The sequence below is a fragment of the Pelodiscus sinensis genome, chromosome 24, assembly GCF_049634645.1.
Source record: "Pelodiscus sinensis isolate JC-2024 chromosome 24, ASM4963464v1, whole genome shotgun sequence".
Taxonomy (NCBI): Eukaryota; Metazoa; Chordata; order Testudines; family Trionychidae; genus Pelodiscus; species Pelodiscus sinensis.
This window is the reverse complement of record NC_134734.1, coordinates 22,561,187-22,582,245: the sequence shown is the minus strand read 5'-3', so window position 1 is coordinate 22,582,245 and position 21,059 is coordinate 22,561,187. Positions and strand designations below refer to the sequence as shown.

The 21,059-nt window shown below is 65.6% G+C and overlaps 1 protein-coding gene across 3 annotated transcripts; it reads left to right on the top strand.

Annotated features, from left to right (window-relative positions):
- The first annotated feature begins 1,070 nt into the window (after window positions 1–1,070).
- On the top strand, window positions 1,071–20,837 carry TRIM46 (tripartite motif containing 46). Of its 3 annotated transcripts, none has more exons than XM_075907306.1 (10): window positions 1,071–1,510; window positions 3,096–3,351; window positions 5,066–5,409; window positions 6,180–6,323; window positions 7,021–7,116; window positions 7,247–7,500; window positions 8,088–8,209; window positions 14,185–14,484; window positions 17,778–18,075; window positions 18,273–20,837. In XM_075907306.1, exons 2-10 carry the CDS (start codon window positions 3,102–3,104, stop codon window positions 18,646–18,648), a joined length of 2,184 nt encoding a protein of 727 aa, XP_075763421.1. In that variant the 5' UTR covers window positions 1,071–1,510; window positions 3,096–3,101; the 3' UTR covers window positions 18,649–20,837. The 3 variants fall into 3 exon arrangements, with proteins under 3 accessions (XP_075763421.1, XP_075763420.1, XP_075763422.1); XM_075907305.1 differs by having other exon boundaries at window positions 1,275–1,469; XM_075907307.1 differs by having other exon boundaries at window positions 1,275–1,469; window positions 17,778–18,064; window positions 18,273–18,434.
- Window positions 20,838–21,059: the final 222 nt, after the last annotated feature.

The following is a 21,059-nucleotide window of genomic DNA, read 5'->3' as shown; positions in this document are numbered from 1 at the left end:
GCACTAGCCGCAGTGGATCTGGGAGCAGGAGGGCAGGGAGCAGTGGGGTGTAGTGCAGGGAGCAGTGGGGGTGGGGGTTGGGAGAAGTGCGTGTGGGGGCAGGGAATAATGGGGGTGGGGGCTGGGAGCCATGGGTCTGGGAGCAGTGGGGTGGGGGCTGGGAGCAGTGGGGTGGGGGCTGGGAGCAGAGGGCCTTGCAGTGCAGATCACATGCCTGGAGCTCCCAGGTGGTTGCAGATGCCTTCAGCACCAAGTGGTTTTCACTGACAGCCCCCCATCTTGTCCCCGTTTCTCTCCTTTGGCTGGGGCCCTAGTGCTGCTCTAAGAGGCCCATGGGGGCTCACTGTTGACTCAGGCCCTGCTGTTCCAGCAGGGCCCTGGGTGCTGGCATCTTGCGGACCAGAGAACTTGGCAGTAGCATGGAGCCCGCGCGAGTCCTGCCGCAATGTCTGGGCCCCAGGCAAAAGTGTGCCTGGAGTTTTCAGCCCTCTCCTTGGGAGCCTGGGTTGCCAGTCAGAGCCCTCAGTAGCTGCTGGCTGCTTTGCAGCCTCTGGCCCTGGCCACGCTGGCAATCGAGGGGTGTTGAGCCGGGTCACATTCATTTGCAGTGCGGACAGGCAGCCGTCGAGAGGGCCAGGACACAGCCCCCGGGAGTCCAGGACTAGGCACCAGGTCACAGCGCACCCTTTACCTGGGGAAGATGAGGCCCGGGGAAAGAAGAGGAAGGGGCAGGGAGGGGGTATCTGCATGGCACCCCGGGCTGCATGGGACCCCTTTGCAGGCCTGGGGAACGAGTCAGCCCGAGTCCCTGTTGCACCCAGCCGCACGGCAGTGGGCACGAACCAGCAGCCCTGCCGGCAGCCAGACACCTCTCCCCAGCGCAGGATCCCAAGCACAGCGGGCTGGAGGGGGAGGGAGGGGCTGGCTCCCAGGCTGGTACTCAGCTTCTACACCCGAGTCTGGGAACACCCTTTCACAGGCCCCCCAAGAGCTGGGAACTGGGGTGAGCATCCCTCCATCCAGGCATGTGCAGGAGTTGGGCCAGTCTCGGTGATGCCAGGTAGTAGCCCAGCCAGGCTGCCCCTGCCCCGCTCTCCCCTCCCCTGGCACACGAGGGGCAACCGTGGGGGAGTGGGGTAACCCCCTGCCAGCCTCTCCACTCCCCCCTCTGCCTTCCGTGTCTCCACCCCCGTCTCGCCCCGGCCAGCCCCTCCCCTCTCGACAGGCGACCGCCCCCCAGTCCCCCCCCCACGTACCAGACTTTCAGCCCCCCTCCCCCCCGCGCTGTCTGCTGGAGCCGGTCCCGGGAGCATGCGCGCTCTGCCGTGCGCCTTCCTCGCCGCGCACTGGGGCGCTCGGCGCGGCTGCCTCCGGGACCGGAGCCCGACCGGGAGCGGTCCGAAGCCATGGCGGAGGGCGAGGAGCTGCAGACCTTCACTTCCATCATGGATGCGCTCGTCCGGATCAGTGTGAGCGGCTGGGGGAGGGAGGAGCGCTTCCTCCGACGGGGGTATGGGATGCACGGGGTTCGTGCATTGCACGGGGTAATCGTCGGCGTGCATTGCACGGGGGATGGGTGTGCATTGCACGGGGAATGGGGTGTGGCTGCACGGGGACGGGAAGACGGCTGTGCGGTGCAAAGGAGAACTGGGTGTGCAATGCACGGGGTTGGCTGGCACTGTAGAGGGGGGATGGGTGTGCAATGCACGGGGGGATAGAGAAACGGTGATGGGGGCCGGCGATAGGGATGCCACACCAGCCCAGCTGCTTCCCTGGCTGCTGCATTTGGGGTGCAGTGCCGGATGCTCAGTCCAGCCGTCTAGGCACTGCCCTGCCCCCACCCCCCCACCGCTGCCTCTTCCCCAGCCTGGGTACTGCTGCCCCCACCCCCCGCATCCTCCTGCCTGGACCCTCCTTCCCCACAGGCTGAGAAGCATCCCGAGCATCCATGCAGATCCCTCAGTCTCCATGGCAACCCTATGCAGGCGCTCCCAGGGCTGGCTGCCAGGCAGCAGCCGGGCTCAGTCCAGCTCCTGTCTCTGCCCTGCCCCTCCCCGCCTCTCCCCCCCCCTCGCTTTGTGCCGGCAACGCCCCTCCTGCGAAGGCCGACATGGCATCCAGGAGATGCAGCAAGGTGAGCGGGGCCCGGCCAGCTGGCAGCCCCCCCCCCCGCCAGGGGATGGATGCCCTGGAAGGATGCAGGCTCCCACTAGCTGCCTCAAATCCTCCCCCTCCCTTGTGCGGGGGGGGGGCTGCGGCGCACCGCGCCGGGCAGATGCACCTGGGACGTGCCAGCCGCAGGGGGCAGGAGCAGGTGCCCTAGAATGGGGCTTGGGGCAGGGGAGCCGGGCTCTTGCGGCCTGGGGGCGTCTTGTGTTTCCCAGAGAGCCGGGCGGGGCCGCGCTGGGACTCAGCCCTGGGCCTTCGCTGGGGCAGAAACGGGACTGGGGTTGCTCCGTCTGGGCTGGGGGCCGGGCAGGCGATTGCAGGGCAAAGCAGCAGCAAACAGGACGGGGGAGGAGAGCCGAGGGCCGAACCCCGCTCCTGCTCTGACCCAGCTGGGGTTCGCGGCTTGGGCCAGGCCAGCCGCAAACGCTGCCACCTTCCCGTTGGCAAAGCTCGGCACCGAGACCTCTCCCCCCCGACTCCTGCTGCCTCGTGGGCCCAGCCAGGCTGGGGTCCCGCCGCCCACGCCCCAGGGGAAGGTGGCCCCCCCAAAAGGCATTTCTGAGCACTGACCTGGGAGGCGTCTCCTCTCGGATGCCTGTATGGGAGCGGGGGTCAGAGCCCACGGGCACCGCTGGGCAGGTTCGGGAGGCCCCTGCAGGGCACACTGCGCCTCTTGTTACCCCAGAGAGCGGCTGGGAGATGTGGGGGGACCCCCGGGCCGTGGCGGTGCTGCCTGCTCAGCAAAAGCTCTCCCTAGGACTGAGCTCCCTGGGGGGGCTGAGCGCCAGCGCCTCCTCCGGTGGGGGAGGGAAGGGCAGTTCCTACGCTGGCCTGCTGCGGGGCGGGGGGGGCAGGGGGCAGGCATGGCCGGGCTGCTGGCTCTCCCCGGGGAGCTGAGCCGACTTTCCGCCTTGGCCCCTCTCCAGACCAGCATGAAGAACATGGAGCGGGAGCTCGTCTGCCCGGCCTGCAAGGAGATGTACAAGCAGCCGCTGGCCCTGCCGTGCATGCACAACGTCTGCCACGGGTGTGCCAGCGAGATCCTCGTGCAGCACGGCTACCTGTGCTGCGACCCCAGCTCCGAGCCCACCTCGCCTGCCTCCACGCCGGCCACCCGCAGCCCCCGCCTGGCCCGCAGGCCCGTCCCCAAGCCCGACCGCCTGGACCGGCTCCTCAAGTCAGGTGGGCACGGAGGGGCATGGGGAAGGGTGCGGCGTGTCCTGGGATCCCCAGCCACGCCCCAGAGGGACCCTGCTCCCAGGGCCTGGGGGGGAAGCTGCCACATCAGAGCCCTGGCCACCCCCAGGGGGCTCCTGATCCCCTTTGGCAGAACGGGCAGGGTCCGTACAGCTCGGAGGGGACTCCCTGGGGAAGCTCATGCAGGAGCCAGGGACTGGAAGGGTAACCAGGCCTGGTGTTTCTGTGCCAGGGGCTGAGGGTGCAGGTACATTGTGGCTGGGGGCTAAAGGTGGTGGCCGTGGTGGCTGTGGCTGGAGGCCATGGGTGGTTGTGGCTGGCAGCCGTGGCTGGAGGCTGGTGGCTGTGGCTGGAGGCGGTGGCCGTGGCTGGGGGCTGGAGGCTGGTGGCTGTGGCTGGAGGCGGTGGCCGTGGCTGGGGGCTGGCCCGTGGCTGGGTGCTGGTGGCCGTGGTTGGAGGTGGTGGCTGTGGCTGAAGGCTGGAGGCCATGCAGCCATGGCTGGGGACTGGCAGCTGTGGCTGGAGGTGGTGGCCATGGCTGGGTGTTGGCAGCCGTGGCTTGGGGTGGTGACCATGGCTGGAGGCTGGCAGCCATGGCTGGGGGCTGGTGGCCGTGGCGGGTGGCTGGTGGCCGTGGCTGGAGGCTGGAGGCCGTGGCTGGAGGCTGATGGCTGTGACTGGGGCTGGTGGCCATGGCTGGGGGCTGATGGCTGTGGCTGGAGGTGGTGGCCGTGGCTGGAGGCTGATGGCTGTGACTGGAGGTGGTGGCTGCGGCTGGGGGCTGGTGGCCGTGGCTGGGGGCTGATGGCTGTGGCTGGGGGCTGGTGGCCGTGGCTGGAGGCTGGAAGCCGTGGCTGGAGGCTGATGGCTGTGACTGGAGGTGGTGGGCGCGGCTGGGGGCTGGTGGCTGTGACTGGAGGTGGTGGCCGTGGCTGGGGGCTGGTGGCCGTGGCTGGGGGCTGATGGCTGTGACTGGAGGTGGTGACCATGGCTGGAGGCTGGCAGCCATGGCTGGGGGCTGGTGGCTGTGGCTGGAGGTGGTGGCCGTGGCTGGGGGCTGGTGGCCGTGGCTGGGGGCTGATGGCTGTGACTGGAGGTGGTGACCATGGCTGGAGGCTGGCAGCCATGGCTGGGGGCTGGTGGCTGTGGCTGGAGGTGGTGGCCGTGGCTGGGGGCTGGTGGCCGTGGCTGGGGGCTGATGGCTGTGACTGGAGGTGGTGACCATGGCTGGAGACTGGCAGCCATGGCTGGGGGCTGGTGGCTGTGGCTGGAGGTGGTGGCCGTGGCTGGGGGCTGGTGGCCGTGGCTGGAGGCTGGAAGTCGTGGCTGGAGACTGGCGGCTGTGGCTGGAGGCTGGAAGTCGTGGCTGGAGACTGGCGGCTGTGGCTGGGGGCTGGTGGCCATGGCTGGGGGCTGGTGGCCGTGGCTGGGGGCTGGTGGCCGTGGCTGGAGGCTGGAAGTCGTGGCTGGAGACTGGCGGCTGTGGCTGGGGGCTGGTGGCCATGGCTGGGGGCTGGCAGTCGTGGCTGGAGGTGGTGGCCGTGGCTGGGCGCTGGTGGCCGTGGCTGGGGGCTGGCAGTCGTGGCTGGAGGTGGTGGCCGTGGCTGGGGTCTTGCGGCCGTGGCAGCTGCGGCACGGGGGTGGGGGTGACGGCTGCGGTGGGGCTGAATATCTGGTGACAGGCTGCCGGGTCCCCCAGGGTTCGGCACCTACCCGGGGCGGAAGCGAGGGACCGTGCACCCCCAGACAGTCAGCTTCCCGTGCCCGGCCTGCCAGCGGGACGTGGACCTGGGCGAGCGGGGCCTGGGCGGCCTGTTCCGGAACCTGGCGCTGGAGCGGGTGGTGGAGCGCTTCCGCCAGACCATCGACAGCAGCAGCGCCATCCGGTGCCAGTTCTGCAAAGCGCCCCCGCCGGAGGCCACCAAGGGCTGCACAGAGTGCAAGGCCAGCTTCTGCAACGAGTGCTTCAAGCTCTACCACCCCTGGGGCACGCAGAAGGCCCAGCACGAGCCCACGCCGCCCAGCCTCACCTTCCGGCCCAAGGTAGGGCTGCCGGCCCGGGGCGGGGACTGCGCGGGGAGGGGCCGTGGGCCGCGTCCGTCTGGGCACGCACAGGGCAGCGGCAAGATGGGGGCAGGAGGGAGAAGGGAGACGCTGAGGCAGCTGGGAGGGGAGGGTCAGTGTGTGGGAGGAGTTTGGGGCATGGGGTCAGGCCGGGGGGGGGGGCCGAGGGAGAGGCCACTGAGTGGAAGGCGTTTGGGGCACAGCGGGGAGAGAGGGCCTGGGGACTCAGGCCAGGGGGAGGGGTCAGTGCATGGGGAGGCGTTTGGGGCGGGGGGGGGGCTGGGGCCCAGGTGTGGGAAGGGATCAGGGGAGGAGTCAGTGCGTGGGGAGGTGTTTGGGGCCTGGGGGGGCTGGGGCCCAGGTGAGGTAGGGGGTTGGGGAGGGGTCAGTGCGTGGGGGGCATTGGGGGCCGGGCGGGAAGGGGTCAGTGCGTGGGGGGCATTGGGGGCCGGGCGGGGAGGGGTCAGCGTGTGGGGGGCGGGGGGGCCGGAGGGGAGGGGTCAGTGCGTGGGGGGCGTTGGGAGCCGGGGGGGAGGGGTCAGTGCGTGGGGGGCGTTAGGGGCCGGGGGGGAGGGGTCAGCACGGGAGGGGCGGAGGGTCCGGGGGGGCTGGCGGCAGAGGGGGCTGGGTGGGGAGGGGTCAGCGTGGGGGGGGCCGGCGGCAGGGGGGGCCGGGGGGGAGGGGTCAGCGCGGGGGGGGCTGGCGGCAGAGGGCCGGGCGGGTCGCTGAGCCTGGCTCTGCTGGCGCAGGGGCTGCAGTGCCCGGAGCACAAGGAGGAGGTGACCCATTACTGCAAGACCTGCCAGCGGCTGGTGTGCCAGTTGTGCCGTGTGCGCCGCGCTCACGCCAGCCACAAGATCACGCCGGTGCTCGGCGCCTACCAGGCCCTGCGGGTGAGGCCCACGCCGGGGCTCCCCGGCCCGGAGCGGGAGGCGCACGTGGGGCGGGGTGGGGCAGGGCTCTCCGGGCTGGAGGTGGGGCATGTGGGGGAGGGGCTGGCCGAGGGGCACAGGTGGAAAGTCCCCCAAGAGCAAAATCCCACGGTGAGCAGAGGGAGGGCAGACGGACGGGGCATGCGCAGCATGGGGGGCCCGGTACCAGCCATGGAGGGCACAGCCGCGGTGTGCAGTGGGGGGGGGCACAGCCATGCTGTGGGGGGGCCCAGTCCCAGCAGTGAGGGGCACAGCCATGACATGCAGTGGGGGGGGCACAGCCGTGCCATGCAGTGGGGGGGGGCACAGCCGTGCCATGGGGGGCCCAGTCCTAGCAGCGAGGGGCACAGCCGTGACATGCAGTGGGGGGGGCACAGCCATGCCATGCAGTGGGGGGGGCACAGCCGTGCCATGGGGGGCCCAGTCCCAGCAGCGAGGGGCACAGCCGTGACATGCAGTGGGGGGGGCACAGCCATGCCATGCAGTGGGGGGGGCACAGCCGTGCCGTGCAGTGGGGGGGCACAGCCGTGCCATGCAGTGGGGGGGGCACAGTCGTGCCATGGGGGGCCCATTCCCAGCAGCGGGGGTGCCAGGCGGGGGGAGCAGCAGGGGGCCTGGCTCCGAGCCCCACGTCTCACGGGCCGCACTGCCCGTGCAGGAGAAGCTGACCAAGAGCCTGGCCTACATCCTGAGCCGGCAGGACACGGTGCAGACGCACATCGCGGAGCTGGAGGAGACGGTGAAGCACACCGAGGTGAGGGGCGAGGGGCAGGAGGTGCCGGGGTGCGGCGCTGCCCCCCTGGCTGGGCTCCACGCCCCCCCAGGCCAGTGGCCGCAGGGGAGGGGCCCTGGCCAGGCCCGTGTGACCCCGCTCTGCTTGGCAGGTGCACGGGAGCCAGGCCAAGGAGGAGGTTTCGCAGCTGCTGCGGGGCCTGGGCGCCCTGCTGGAGGAGAAGCAGGCGGCCCTGCTGCAGGCCATCCAGGAGTCCCAGCAGGAGCGGCTGGCCAGCCTGCAGCGCCAGATCCAGGAGCACCGGGCCATGCTGGAGAACTCGGGCCTGGTGGGCTACGCCCAGGAGGTGCTCAAGGAGACCGACCAGCCCTGCTTCGTCCAGGCTGCCAAGCAGCTGCACAGCCGGTACCGTCCCCTGGGCCGCGTGGGGAGCGGATCCGCTTTGCCCGGGTGCCGGTCCGGCAGTGACCCCGGCCGCGTGCCTCAGTTTCCCTCCACGCGGCGGGGAGAGCCGGGTGTGACCCGCCGAGGGAGGCTGCCCGGCCCAGCATGTTCACAACGGCCCAGGAGGGGGGTGACCAGGTGACACCTTTTGCCCGGGAAGCTGGACGAAGGCCGGAGTGGGGGGGGTGTGAGGGAGTCTGGCTGGCCTGGGGGCAGAGATGGGGGCAGGGCACTGGCTCCGAGCGCCCCCCATGGCCTGACCTGGAGGCTCCTCGTGCCTGTGCTGACCAGTCTGCGTCCCCATTGCCTTGGCCCCCCTGTTCGCCCTGTGGCCGAGAGTCCCCTCTGGCTGTGGGTGGGGGGCAGGGCCCGGAGACTCCCCACCCCTCGGTGACAGGGGCCCCTCGCTGATGCGCCCCCCCGCAGTGCAGGGACATGGGCAGGAGGTGCTTGGGCCCCTGTGGCTGGCCAGGGGCCGGTGCTCAGCTCCCAGAGCACAGCAGACTGCAGGGCCTGTGCCGCCAACGCCCCCTCCCCTGTCGCCGCAGGATCCTCCGGGCCACAGACGCGCTGCAGAGCTTCCGGCCTGCCGCCTCCGCGTCCTTCAGCCGCTTCCAGCTGGACCTCAGCAGGGAGATGAAGCTGCTCACGGACCTGAGCTTCATCAAAGGTAAACGTGAGGGCTGGAGCCCGGCTCCGGAACCGCCAGCTGGGCCGAGGGGAGGGGCTTCCTGGACAGGGAGGAGCTCTGTGCAGAGTGGGAGGAGCTCTGCGGAGTGGGAGGAGCTCTGTGGAGTGGGAGGGGCTCCCTTGCCTGGCCCGCTCGCCTCCCTTCTGCGTGGGCCTGGGCCTGGCAGCTGTTGGAGAGAGGCTCCTCTACAGCCTTCCACACTGGCTCCTACCCCCTGGTTCTCAGCCCTCCCCAGGGCCCTCCTGGCCAGGCAGGGCTCCCCGTAGAGTCAGGGGACGGGTCCCCTGGCACAGCAGCTCAGAGGCCCCTCAGGCAGCCCCAGAGGGCACGGGGGGCCCCGGGCTCCCTGCAGGCAGGAGGGGCTGGGGGACCCGTGGCCTGCGTGGTAGCACGTGGATGTGAGCAGACAGGACCAGGACCCCGGGCCAGATGCAGAAGGGTGAGTAGCCGGCCGGGCCGGGCCTCCGCGTGGGAGTGCTCCCGTGGGCCAGGCAGGTGCCCTCCTCCACTGGCAGGTGCCCACCCCGGGCCCTGCCCTGCCGCCGGCTGGGGGCTCTTTCAGACGTGCTTCTACCTCTGTTTGTTTATAGGCCTTGGCCGCTGCTGAGTCATCACTCAAGTACCCGAGGCAAGTCGCGCCCCCGCCCCCCAAATCGCCCTGCTCTCTCTGTGCCCGGCCTCTGTGCCCGTCCCTCCCTGTGCCACCCCATCCACCCCTCTGTGCCCATCCCTCCATGTGCCACCCCATCCACCCCTCTGTGCCCATCCCTCCATGTGCCACCCCATCCACCCCTCGGTGCCCGTCCCTCCATGTGCCACCCCATCCACCCCTCTGTGCCCATCCCTCCATGTGCCACCCCATCCACCCCTCTGTGCCCGTCCCTCCATGTGCCACCCCATCCACCCCTCTGTGCCCATCCCTCCATGTGCCACCCCATCCACCCCTCTGTGCCCGTCCCTCCATGTGCCACCCCATCCACCCCTCTGTGCCCGTCCCTCCATGTGCCACCCCATCCACCCCTCTGTGCCTGTCCCTCCCTGTGCCACCCCATCCACCCCTCTGTGCCCGTCCCTCCATGTGCCACCCCATCCACCCCTCTGTGCCCGTCCCTCCATGTGCCACCCCATCCACCCCTCTGTGTCCGTCCCTCCATGTGCCACCCCATCCACCCCTCTGTGTCCGTCCCTCCATGTGCCACCCCATCCACCCCTCTGTGCCCGTCCCTCCATGTGCCACCCCATCCACCCCTCTGTGCCCGTCCCTCCATGTGCCACCCCATCCACCCCTCTGTGCCCGTCCCTCCCTGTGCCACCCCATCCACCCCTCTGTGCCCGTCCCTCCATGTGCCACCCCATCCACCCCTCTGTGCCCGTCCCTCCATGTGCCACCCCATCCACTCCTCTGTGCCTGTCCCTCCCTGTGCCACCCCATCCACCCGTCTGTGCCCGTCCCTCCATGTGCCACCCCATCCACCCCTCTGTGCCCATCCCTCCATGTGCCACCCCATCCACCCCTCTGTGCCCGTCCCTCCATGTGCCACCCCATCCCACCCCTCTGTGCCCTTCCCTCGGTGCCAACATTTTTATCCCTTTTTCCGGCTGGTCTTCTTCTCGGACCCCAGATTATATCATGTAACTAGAGTCCTGCTTATTTTACTATAATGTGACTAACCAATCCTAGAATCCTAGAACTGGAAGGGACCTCTGGAATCCATCCAGTCCAGTCCCCTGCCCTCCCGGCAGGACCAAGCACCGTCTAGATCATTCCTGACATGTGTGTCCAACCTGCTCTTCAATATCCCCAGGGATGGAGATTCCACAACCTCCCTAGGCAACTTATCCCAGTGTTTCACCCCCTGACAGACAGAAAATTTTTCCTAATGTCCAACCTAAACCTCCCCTGCTGCAATTTAAGCCCCTTGCTCCTTGTCCCGTCCTCAGAGGCCAAGGAGAACAATTTTTCTCTCTCCTATTTGGGACACCCTTTTAGATACTTGAAAACCGCTGTCACGTCCCCCCTCAGCCTTCTCCTTTCCAAACTCAACAAGCCCCGTTCCTTCAGCCTCCCTCCTGAGTCGTGTTCTCTCGACCTTTCATCGTTCTTGTTGCTCTTCTCTGGACCTTCTCCAGTTTCTCCACCTCTTCCTTGAAACGCGGTGCCCAGAACTGGACCCACTCCTCCAATTGAGGCCTAATCAGCGCAGAACGGAGCGGGAGAACGACTCCTCGTGTCTCGCTCACGACGCTCCTGTTCGTGCAGCTCAGAGTCGTGTTGGCTTTTTTTGCAACAGTGTCGCACTGTTGGCTCGTATTTTGCTTGTGGTCCACTGCGACCCCTAGATCCCTTCTGCAGGACTCCTCCCTAGACAGGCGCTCCCCATTCTCTGGGGTCTGTCTACCCGGCCACCCTAGTTCAAACTAGGGAGGCTAATGTCGGCATTCGAAGTTGCAAATGAAGCCTGGGATTTAAATATCCCGGGCTTCATTTGCATCTTGCCGGGCGCCGCCATTTTTAAATCCCCGTTAGTGTGGATTCCGTGCCCGCGGCTACATGCGGCATGGAGTAGGTAGTTCGGATTGGGCCCTCTATCTCCCGTTACTCCTCCTGCTGATCTCAGACCATTTCTCCAGCTTGTCCAGATCATTTTGAATTATGCCCATACCTTCTTGTGCCACCCACCCTATCCCAGCCCTTGGTGCCCGTCCCTCCCTGTGCCACCCCATCCCACCCCTCTGTGCCCATCCCTCCCTCTGCCATCCCACCCCTCTGTGCCTGTCCCTCCATGTGCCACCCCATCCCACCCCTCTGTGCCCGTCCCTCCATGTGCCACCCCATCCCACCCCTCTGTGCCTGTCCCTCCATGTGCCACCCCATCCCACCCCTCTGTGCCCGTCCCTCCCTGTGCCACCCCATCCACCCCTCTGTGCCCGTCCCTCCCTGTGCCACCCCATCCCACCCCTCTGTGCCTGTCCCTCCATGTGCCACCCCATCCCACCCCTCTGTGCCTGTCCCTCCATGTGCCACCCCATCCCACCCCTCTGTGCCTGTCCCTCCATGTGCCACCCCATCCCACCCCTCTGTGCCCGTCCCTCCCTGTGCCACCCCATCCCACCCCTCTGTGCCCGTCCCTCCATGTGCCACCCCATCCCACCCCTCTGTGCCCGTCCCTCCCTGTGCCACCCATCCACCCCTCTGTGCCCGTCCCTCCCTGTGCCACCCCATCCCACCCCTCTGTGCCCGTCCCTCCCTGTGCCACCCCATCCACCCCTCTGTGCCCATCCCTCCATGTGCCACCCCATCCACCCCTCTGTGCTCATCCCTCCATGTGCCACCCCATCCACCCCTCTGTGCCCATCCCTCCATGTGCCACCCCATCCACCCCTCTGTGCCCGTCCCTCCGTGTGCCACCCCACCCACCCCTCTGTGCCCGTCCCTCCCTGTGCCACCCCATCCCACTCCTCTGTGCCCGTCCCTCCATGTGCCACCCCATCCACCCCTCTGTGCCCATCCCTCCCTGTGCCACCCCATCCACCCCTCTGTGCCCGTCCCTCCCTGTGCCACCCCCTCCCAGCCCTCTGTGCTCATGCCTCCATGTGCCACCCCATCCACCCCTCTGTGTCCATCCCTCCCTGTGCCACCCCCTCCCAGCCCTCTGTGCTCATGCCTCCATGTGTCAGTGCACCCCGTGTTTCTGTGCCTGTCCCGCTGTCTGACATCCAACCCCACCTCTCTGTGTGCACCCCCCTCTGCCAGCCCCTCCCTCGCTTTTCCCCTTTCTATTCCTGTGTCTCCATCCCCCAGGATCCTTTCCCAGCCCTCCAGCTGCCTCGGCCCTCTGCCCCGCTCTCCAGCCAGGGCACCGTTTCAGATTACGATGGGGGGGCAGCCTGTGCCTACCACGATGGGGAGGCGGATTGAGGACAGCGGCTTCACCAGTGTGACTGAGCATACTCGGTACAAGCCAAGCACCCCACTGGGGAGACCGACCCCATATGCCCTCCCCACACACACCTACCCCCTCTTCCTAGGGCTACCAAGGCACTGGGAAGCTCTAGTTTTCAGGCAGACCACTTAGCGGTGAGCTGGCAGGAGCCCTGGGTCTGAGCCCTGTACAAAAGCAAGGCAAGTACATAAATATTAGACCCACTCAGCTCTAATGTTACGATTCCGACTTCTTGTGGCAAGTCGCTTACGGGATCCTGGTTCTTCTTACAATGTTAATACCTGTTCTTACTGCCTTACTCACTGCAGCAAGGCAGACCCCGTCGGGACTCCGGGGCTCGCTCTCGGCTCTGGAAGGGCAGCGGGGGCTAGTGGGTAACAGCAGGGTTTCAGCCCTAGATAAGAACATCAGAACGGCCAGACTGGGACAGACCAATAGTCCTTCTAGCCCAGTGGCCTGTCTGCCGGCAGTGGCCAATGCCAGGTGCTCAGAAGGCATGAAGAGAAGAGGCAATTATCATGGTCCATCCCGTCGCCCATTCCCATCTTCCAGCAAACAGAAGCCAGGACACTGCCCCTGCCCATCCTGGCTGGCAGCCGTTGGCGGATCGAGCCTCCTTGAACTTATTTTGTTCTTATTGGAAACTTGTTACAGTTTGGACCTTTCGACCATCCCCTGGCAAGGAGTTCCGCAAGTTGTTTGCGAAGAAATAATTTGTTTTGTTTTAAATCTGCTGCCTGTACATTTGATTGGTTCAGCTTCTCGTGTTATGTTAGTGAAGGAACGAATAACATTCCTGTATGATATTGTGCCAAGGCTTCTAATATCTCCCCCCACCCTTTGGTCATTTCTTTTCCAAGCTGAAAAGTCCCGGTCTTGTTAATCTCTCCTGATACAGAAGATGTTCCTTACCCCTAATCATTTCTGTTGCCCTTCTCTGTACCTTTTCCAAATCCAGTAGATCTTTTTTTTAGGTGGGGTGACCAGATCTGCATGCAGCAGTCAAGCTGGGAGCATCCCACGACTTTGTATAGAGGCAACGTGATATTTTCTGTCTTATTAGCAATTCCTTTCCTAACGATTCTCAATATTATGTTTTCAGACAGCCACTGCACATAGCGCAGATGTTTTCTGGGCACTACCCACAATGATTCCAAGATCTCTTTCTTGAGTGGGATCAGCTAATTTAGACCCATGATTTTGTATCTATAGTCAGGACTATGTTTGCCCGTGTGCATCACTTTGCACCTCTCGACACCGAATTCCGTCTGCCCGTGTGCTGCCCAGTGCCCCAGTTTTGTGAGATCCCTTTGTGACTCTTTGCAGTCAGCTTCGGACTTAACTATTGGGAGTAATTTTGCAGAATCTGCGACTTTTGCCGCCTCGCTGTTCACCCCTTTTCCAAGAACCTTGGTACGTTTAACAGCACTGGTCCAAATGCAGAGCCTAGCAGCGTTCCTGCCTCCCCCCTCCCTTGTAAGTGGCGGGCCCGGCAATGTTTTCTTGATGATCTAACGACCCTTCAGTGCCTGGAATGCCCGGCCCTTTGTTCTTCTTAATCCCCTGCCTCCCTCTGATTAGAACACATTCCCTGCCCCAAAGGCAAAGCTGCAGGCAGCTCAAACTCTGTTGCATTGAAGAGCTGCCTCTGGAGCCAGGACAGGCAGTGTTAAGCGGGCCTCAAGCATGAAACCCAGTGGCACCCTTGTCTCCGTCCCCCATGCTGTGATCATCCGTCCGTGCTCAGCGCCATCCTTCCCTCCCCCCCACCCTCTCCCCCCTCTCTGCCTCCCCCCACTTGCACAGAGCCCGTCTGGTCCCTGGAACCTCTCAGCAGCTCGCCTCCCTCTCCCTGCCTCTCTCCCTGGTGCCCACAGACTCTCGGCAGCCAGGTTCCCCGAGCCTCCTGCTGGTTGTGCGTCCGTCCGTCCGGAATGCCCCTCCCTGCGTCTGGCCGCTCGCCTGCCCCGGCCGTGCGCGCCCGCTGCTCACGCCTGTCTCTCCCCGCAGCCCCCGAGGCGCCGGTCATCGACACGCAGCGCACCTACGCCTACGACCAGATCTTCCTGTGCTGGCGCCTGCCCCAGTCCTCCCCGCCCGCCTGGCACTTCACCGTGGAGTACCGCAAGAGCGACGCCAAGGCCAAGGCGCTCCGGTTGTGGCAGCGGCGGGACGAGGTGCGGGGCACCAGCGCCCTGGTGGAGTACCTGGACACGGACAGCGTCTACGTGCTGAGGGTGAAGGGCTACAACAAGGCTGGCTTCGGGGAGTACAGCGAAGAGATCTACCTGCACACGCCGCCCGCACCAGGTGAGGGGGAGCTACCTGCACCAGGTGAGGGGGAGCTACCTGCACACGCTGCCTGCACCAGGTGAGGGGGGAGCTATCTGCACACGCTGCCTGCACCAGGTGAGGGGGGAGCTATCTGCACACGCCACCTGCACTGTGTTAGGGGAGACCTCCCTGCACACGCCGCTCCCACCAGATAAGGGCACATCCTCTCCTTCACTGCCTGCCCCAGGCGGAAGGATCTGCCCTCCCACTCCTCGCACTGCACACGTCTGTGGCCCTTCTGAAATCAAACGGGGGCCATCGTCCCGCCTGGGCGTGTCCGTGAGGGTGTCCCCGAGAGTCACCCCAGCCCCACGGGGCCGTTTGGGGGCATGCGGTGAGCGCCCAGGGTCTGCGACTCGCTGCACGTGACCCAGGGTGGGGAGACTCCCAGCAAGGGGGAAGCCCAGGCCGCTGTGTCCCCAGGGAGTCCCCCCGGCACCCCTGTTACCTTGATCTCTTCCTCACTTTAGGGACGCGCACCGCTCCCCAGTTCCTAGGGCTCGAGGTGCAACCTGCGCATGTGCAGGGTCTTTTGCCACTGAAAGAGCCGTACACGCTGATACCCTCCCGCCCTGGTGGGTAGCAGAACACACGCGCCAAGCACGTAGGGCCCCGCTCCTGATCCAGGCAGACTTGCCCCCGTGGCCAGGCCAGGGCGGTCCTCTGGATCCTGGCGGCTGCACGTCACGGCCGCGAGAGGAGTCCTGCCAGCTCTCAGCTTAGGCTGGCTCTTGGAGGTGAGTTCTGCTTCCAGGTCGTCCCTCCTCCTTTCTGTTTCTTCCTTCCTTTTCCCTTTCCTCCCTTTTTCCGGCTGGTCGTCTTCTCGGGCCCCAGATTGTATCATGTACCTTGAGTCCTGCGCGGCTATTCCGGAACCAGTCCCTGTACTGTCGTTCCACTGACCAGCCCTAGAATCCTAGAACCAGAAGGGATCTTGAGAGATCCCCAAGTCCAGCCCCTTGCCCTCACCGCAGGACCAAGCCCTGTCTAGCCCATCCCTGGCAGGCGTCTGTCCAAACTGCTCTTCAATATCTCCAGGGATAGAATCATAGAATCATAGGACTGGAAGGGACCTCGAGAGGTCATCGAGTCCAGCCCCCCGCCCTCAAGGCAGGACCAAGCTCCGTCTACACCATCCCTGACAGATGTCTATCTAACCTGTTCTTAAATATCTCCAGAGAGGGAGATTCCACCACCTCCCTTGGCAATTTATTCCAATATTTGACCACCCTGACAGTTAGGAATTTTTTCCTAATGTCCAATCTAAACCTCCCCTGCTGCACTTTAAGCCCATTACTCCTTGTCCTGTCCTCAGAAACCAAGAGGAACAAATTTTCGCCTTCCTCCTTGTGACACCCTTTTAGATATTTGAAAACCGCTATCATGTCCCCCCTTAATCTTCTTTTTTCCAAACTAAACAAGCCCAGTTCTTTCCATCTTCCATCATAGGCCCTGTGTGCCGGCGCGTCGGGGTCCCCCGATCCTGCAGCCCCGTAGCAGCAAGAACAGACTCCCCCAGCCAGTAGAACGGGGGGGTTATTGCTTCTCCAGGATACAGCCCAGCACAGACGTGATGCGGTTACAGGAGTCAGGGCCAGGCAGCCTCAGACCCCTTGGGTTAGGGGATCCATCGCCCCCCCTAGACCCTCAGCCCTCAGTTTAAGCTGTTTCCTTCATGTTTCCCAGCCAGCAACTGCCCCATCCCCCGAAACCTCCCTTCCTTTGTTCCGTCCCTGCCCTCAACTGGTCGGACAGGTTCCTACGGGACCTTAGGCAGCCATCCTGCTGGGCAGTGCTACAGGTACCGGCCAGTAGGGGTCACCCCCAGCCCAAACAGCCACCAGTGGATACGCAGAGGGTATGGCCTGCCCATTACATCACACCGTGTTTTCTAGAACGTTCATCGTTCTTGTTGCTCGTCTCTGGACCTTCTTCAATTTCTCCACATCTTCCTTGACACGCGGCGCCCAGAACTGGACACACTCCTCCCACGGAGGCCTCACCAGCGCAGAGCGGAAGAACGACTCCTCGTGTCTTGCTCACGACGCTCCTGTCAGTGCAGCCCACAGTCACGTCGGCTTTTTTTACAACAGTGTCACACTAGTAACTCATATTTCGCTTGTGGTCCACTCTGACCCTAGATCCCTTTCTGCCGTGCTCCTTCCGAGACAGGCGCTTCCCATCCTGCGTGTGTGAAACTGACTGTTCCTTCCTACTTTGCACTTAGTACACTTCATCCGCTTGCCCTCAGACCATTTCTCCAGTTTGTCCAGAGCGTTGTGCATCATGGACCTCTCCTCCAAACACTCGCCGCCTCCCAGCTTGCAACAGGCTGTAACAGAATTACCTGACCAATCAGACCTGCCACCTTAGTAGATTTACACCTAGCAAAGGTAATTACACCGCAGACAGAGGCAATGACAAACCCGAGGAGCTCAGGCAGGCAGGCAATAGCAAAGCGGGAACATAATCACAGACATAACCTCAACTATTGAGAAACAGTTTCTTGCTGGACGAAATGCTGTTAAACTTTACCCATCTTGCGCTCTGTGTCTGGATCTGGTGATGGGGGTGGGGAGAGCTTAGAACAGGGGGGCTCCTTCTTTCTAGCCTGGTGTGACACTCTTGTACTGCACTGGAGTGTGAGGCCGTGACTCCAAGCAGGACGGCTCACGGCCGCTGCTCTTCAGTCTGGCTGCGGAGGAAGGCTTTAGGCCTTCCATTATGGCTACAGGCCTTCCAGTTCGGCTACAGGCCTTGCGATATGGCTGCCAGCCTTCCATTATGGCTACAGGCCTTGCGATATGGCTGCCAGCCTTCCACTATGGCTACAGGCCTTGCAATATGGCTGCCAGCCTTCCATTATGGCTACAGGCCTTGCGATATGGCTGCCAGCCTTCCATTATGGCTACAGGCCTTGCGATATGGCTGCCAGCCTTCCATTATGGCTACAGGCTTTGCGATATGGCCACTGGTCTTGCAGTTAGGCTACAGGCCTTACGATATGGCTACAGGCCTTGCAATTCGGCTACAGGCCTTCCATTATGGCTACAGGCCTTGCAACTCAGCTACAGGCCTTCCAATATGGCTACAGGCCTTGCAACTCAGCTACAGGCCTTCCAATATGGCTACAGGCCTCCCAATATGGCTACAGGCCTTGCGAGATGGCTACAGAAAAGCCATACTGTGACACGCCCCGGAGAGGGGCCCGTGGGGCCGCCCCTTGTGTCTCGGCCCTTCCTCACTCCCTCTTCTCTCCCTCTCCTCAGTCCTCAACTTCTTCCTCGACAACCGCTGGGGCTTCAACCGGGAGCGGCTGATCCTCAGCAAGGACCAGCGGGCCGTGCGCTGCGTGCCTGGCCTGCCCATGCTCTTCGCCGCCGAGCGCCTCATGACCAGCTGCCACCTCTCCGTGGACCTGCTCATCGGCGACGTGGCCGTCACGCAGGGCAGGAGCTACTGGGCCTGCTGCGTGGACCCCAGCTCCTACCTGGTCAAGGTGGGCGTGGGGCTGGAGAGCAAGCTGCAGGAGTGGTTCCAAGTGCCACAGGACGTGGTGAGCCCCAGGTGAGGGGGGCAGGGCTTGGGCTAGGGCTCTCACCACACGGCCTTGGGGTCCCCTTCCCACCCCTCACATAGCTAAGCTCTGGGCCTGCCGGGCCCGAGGGGTGGGGAGAGACGCTGCCTGAGGCTGCCACGCCCCAGAGGGTGGGATCCGTCCGTGTGTCCGTCCACACTCACGCTGCCCCTTCCGCCCCCGCCAGGTACGACCCTGACAGCGGGCACGACAGTGGGGCAGAGGACGCCACGGTGGATGCGCCCCCTCCCTACGCCTTCCTGACCATCGGCATGGGCAAGATCCTGCTGTCCCACGGCACGGCCCTCACCTCCCGCGACCCCGGCGGCTGCACCGTGCCCCTGCCGCCCCGCATCGGCATCTGCCTGGACTACGAGCGGGGCAAGGTGAGCTTCTACGACGCCGTCTCCTTCCGCGGCCTGTGGGAGTGCGGCGTGGACTGCTCCGGCCCCGTCTGCCCGGCCTTCTGCTTCGTCGGCGGCGGGGCCCTGCACCTGCAGGAGCTGGTGGCCAGCAAGCAGGAGCGCAGAGTCACCATCGGGGGGCTTGCCAAGCTGGACTGAGCCGGCCCCGGCTCCGGCAGGGGATTGCGGGCCACGGACACGCCGTGGGGAGGCTGCTGGAGCCCTGCCCCATTGCGCTCCACAGACACGCTGCGGGAAGGCCACTGGGGCCCGGCCCGGCCCAGCCCAATAGCTGCTGCAGGAGACCGCCGGAACCCGGACCAATAGCCGCCGCAGGAGACCGCCAGAGCCCAGCCCGATAGCCGCTGCAGGAGACCGCCAGAGCCCAGCCCGATAGCCGCCACAGGAGACCGCCAGAGCCCGGCCCGATAGCCGCCGCAGGAGACCGCCAGAGCCCGGCCCGATAGCCGCCGCAGGAGACCTCCAGAGCCCGGCCCGATAGCCGCCGCAGGAGACCGCCAGAGCCCGGCCCGATAGCCGCCGCAGGAGACCGCCAGAGCCCGGCCCGATAGCCGCCGCAGGAGACCGCCAGAGCCCGGCCCGATAGCCGCCGCAGGAGACCGCCAGAGCCCGGCCCGATAGCCGCCGCAGGAGACCGCCGGAGCCCGGCCCGATAGCCGCCGCAGGAGACCGCCGGAGCCCGGCCCGATTGCCGCCGCAGATGACCGCCGGAGCCCGGCCTGATAGCCGCCGCAGGAGACCGCCAGAGCCCGGCCCGATAGCCGCCGCAGGAGACTGCCAGAGCCCGGCCCAATATCCGCCGCAAGACACCGCCAGAGCCCGGCCCGATAGCCGCCGCAGGAGACTGCCAGAGCCCGGCCCAATATCCGCCGCAAGACACCGCCAGAGCCCGGCCTGCTGTCCAGTGCGGCAGTCAGGCCCTGGGGAGCGTGAGCTCCAGCTGGGGGCTAAAGGGGGAGCGACGGGAGAGCGAGGCTCTGACGTGGGGCACCCGACCCACAGCGCAGGCTGCAGCGAGGGCAGAAGGGCGGCGTGGGGCCGACCTTGCCGGCACGGGATCCCTCCCGGAACTGAGGCCTCGGGGCCGGGAGAGCCTGGCTCTGCTCCCACGCGTCTCCATGCCGGGCTTGTGCCACCTTTCGGTTGGGCTGGATTGTGGGGGGAGGGTTTGGGCCCTGCTGCTCCCCTCCCCCAGCTCCTCCCCACACCTGCCCCACAGGCTGCCCTCCTCTCCTGCACGTTTAACCCGGGACTCAGAGCGGTGGGTGCGTAGGGCACTGGGCGCAGCCTGGCAGTGCCAGACTCAGCCCTGCGTGAGGATGGGCGGGGCCTGGCCGGCTGGCACGTCCCTGAGATGCTGCATCTGCCAGGCCCAAGAGCCACCCGCTGGCCTTGCCTGCTCTCTAGCCCTGGGATAGCGACTGGCCTGAGTCGTGCATGGGACGGGGGAGCGGGGCAGAGCCCCGGGGGGAGGGGCTGGGCCCAAAGGGGGAGCTGGGCGGGGCTGGGGAAGCTGGGTCGGGCTGGGGAAGCTGGGCGGGGCCAGGGGGAGCTGGGTCGGGCTGGGGAAGCTGGGTCGGGCTGGGGAAGCTGGGCGGGGCCAGGGGGAGCTGGGTCGGGCTGGGGAAGCTGGGCGTGGCCAGGGGCAGCTGGGCGGGGCTGGGGAAGCTGGGCGGGGCCAGGCACTTGCTGGGGGGCTGGGCAGCGGGTTGTTTAAAGGCGAACTGGAGATCCGGCCAGCCCGGCTGCTGCCCAGAGCCCGGGCTCGTCCTGCGCTCACTGGGTTGGGTGGGGCGGAGAGCCCCTCTTGCTGGGAGGGCACCAGGAGCAGAAAAAGCCCCCCCCCATCGACATTTCGCTGTGCCTGAGAGGAGGGGGGAGCACATCGGGGCCTCAGCCCGACCTCCAAGCTGCCATGGGGGGCCTGGCTGCCCCCTGTGCTGCCCCAGCTGCATGGGCATGAGGTCCGCCTGCTGCCGCCCCCCTGCACGTGCCCCCTTCCAGCTGCAGAGCGACCCCGGGCGGGCGGGGGGGGAAAGTGTAGCTCACCCCCCAGCAAAGGAGCAAATCATCTGATTGTCTCCTTTCCCAGCCTGGGTGTGGCCTGGGCTCCTACACCGGGCTGGGCTGGGCTGGGCCGGGCCCCAGGCGGAGCCGGGTTCCAGCACTGGGGACTGGGCCAGGCCCCGGGGCGAGCTGGGGGCTGTACGCCAGGCCTAGGGCCCAGCCCCACATTTGGCGCTGGGAGCTTCCTGAGCTGCCGTGGGGTCTCTCTACACAGTCGCTGTATTTTCACGGTTTCCTACAATAAACTGCAAAGCCAGAGACTCTGGGAAGCGATTGTCACTGGGCCCCGCTCCGAACATCCGGGCCCCTCTCCCACGTACAAACCTTCGGCCTCCACGTGGCCCCTTCCAGCAGCTGCCCCCACACCCTGCACATCCCAGGGGTAAAGAGACCGGCCCAGGTCAATCACCGGCGTGACCCCTCACGCCCTGCTCTCACCACTAGGCCATGGTGCCCGTGAAAAAGCTGCTGGGATTCTGCTA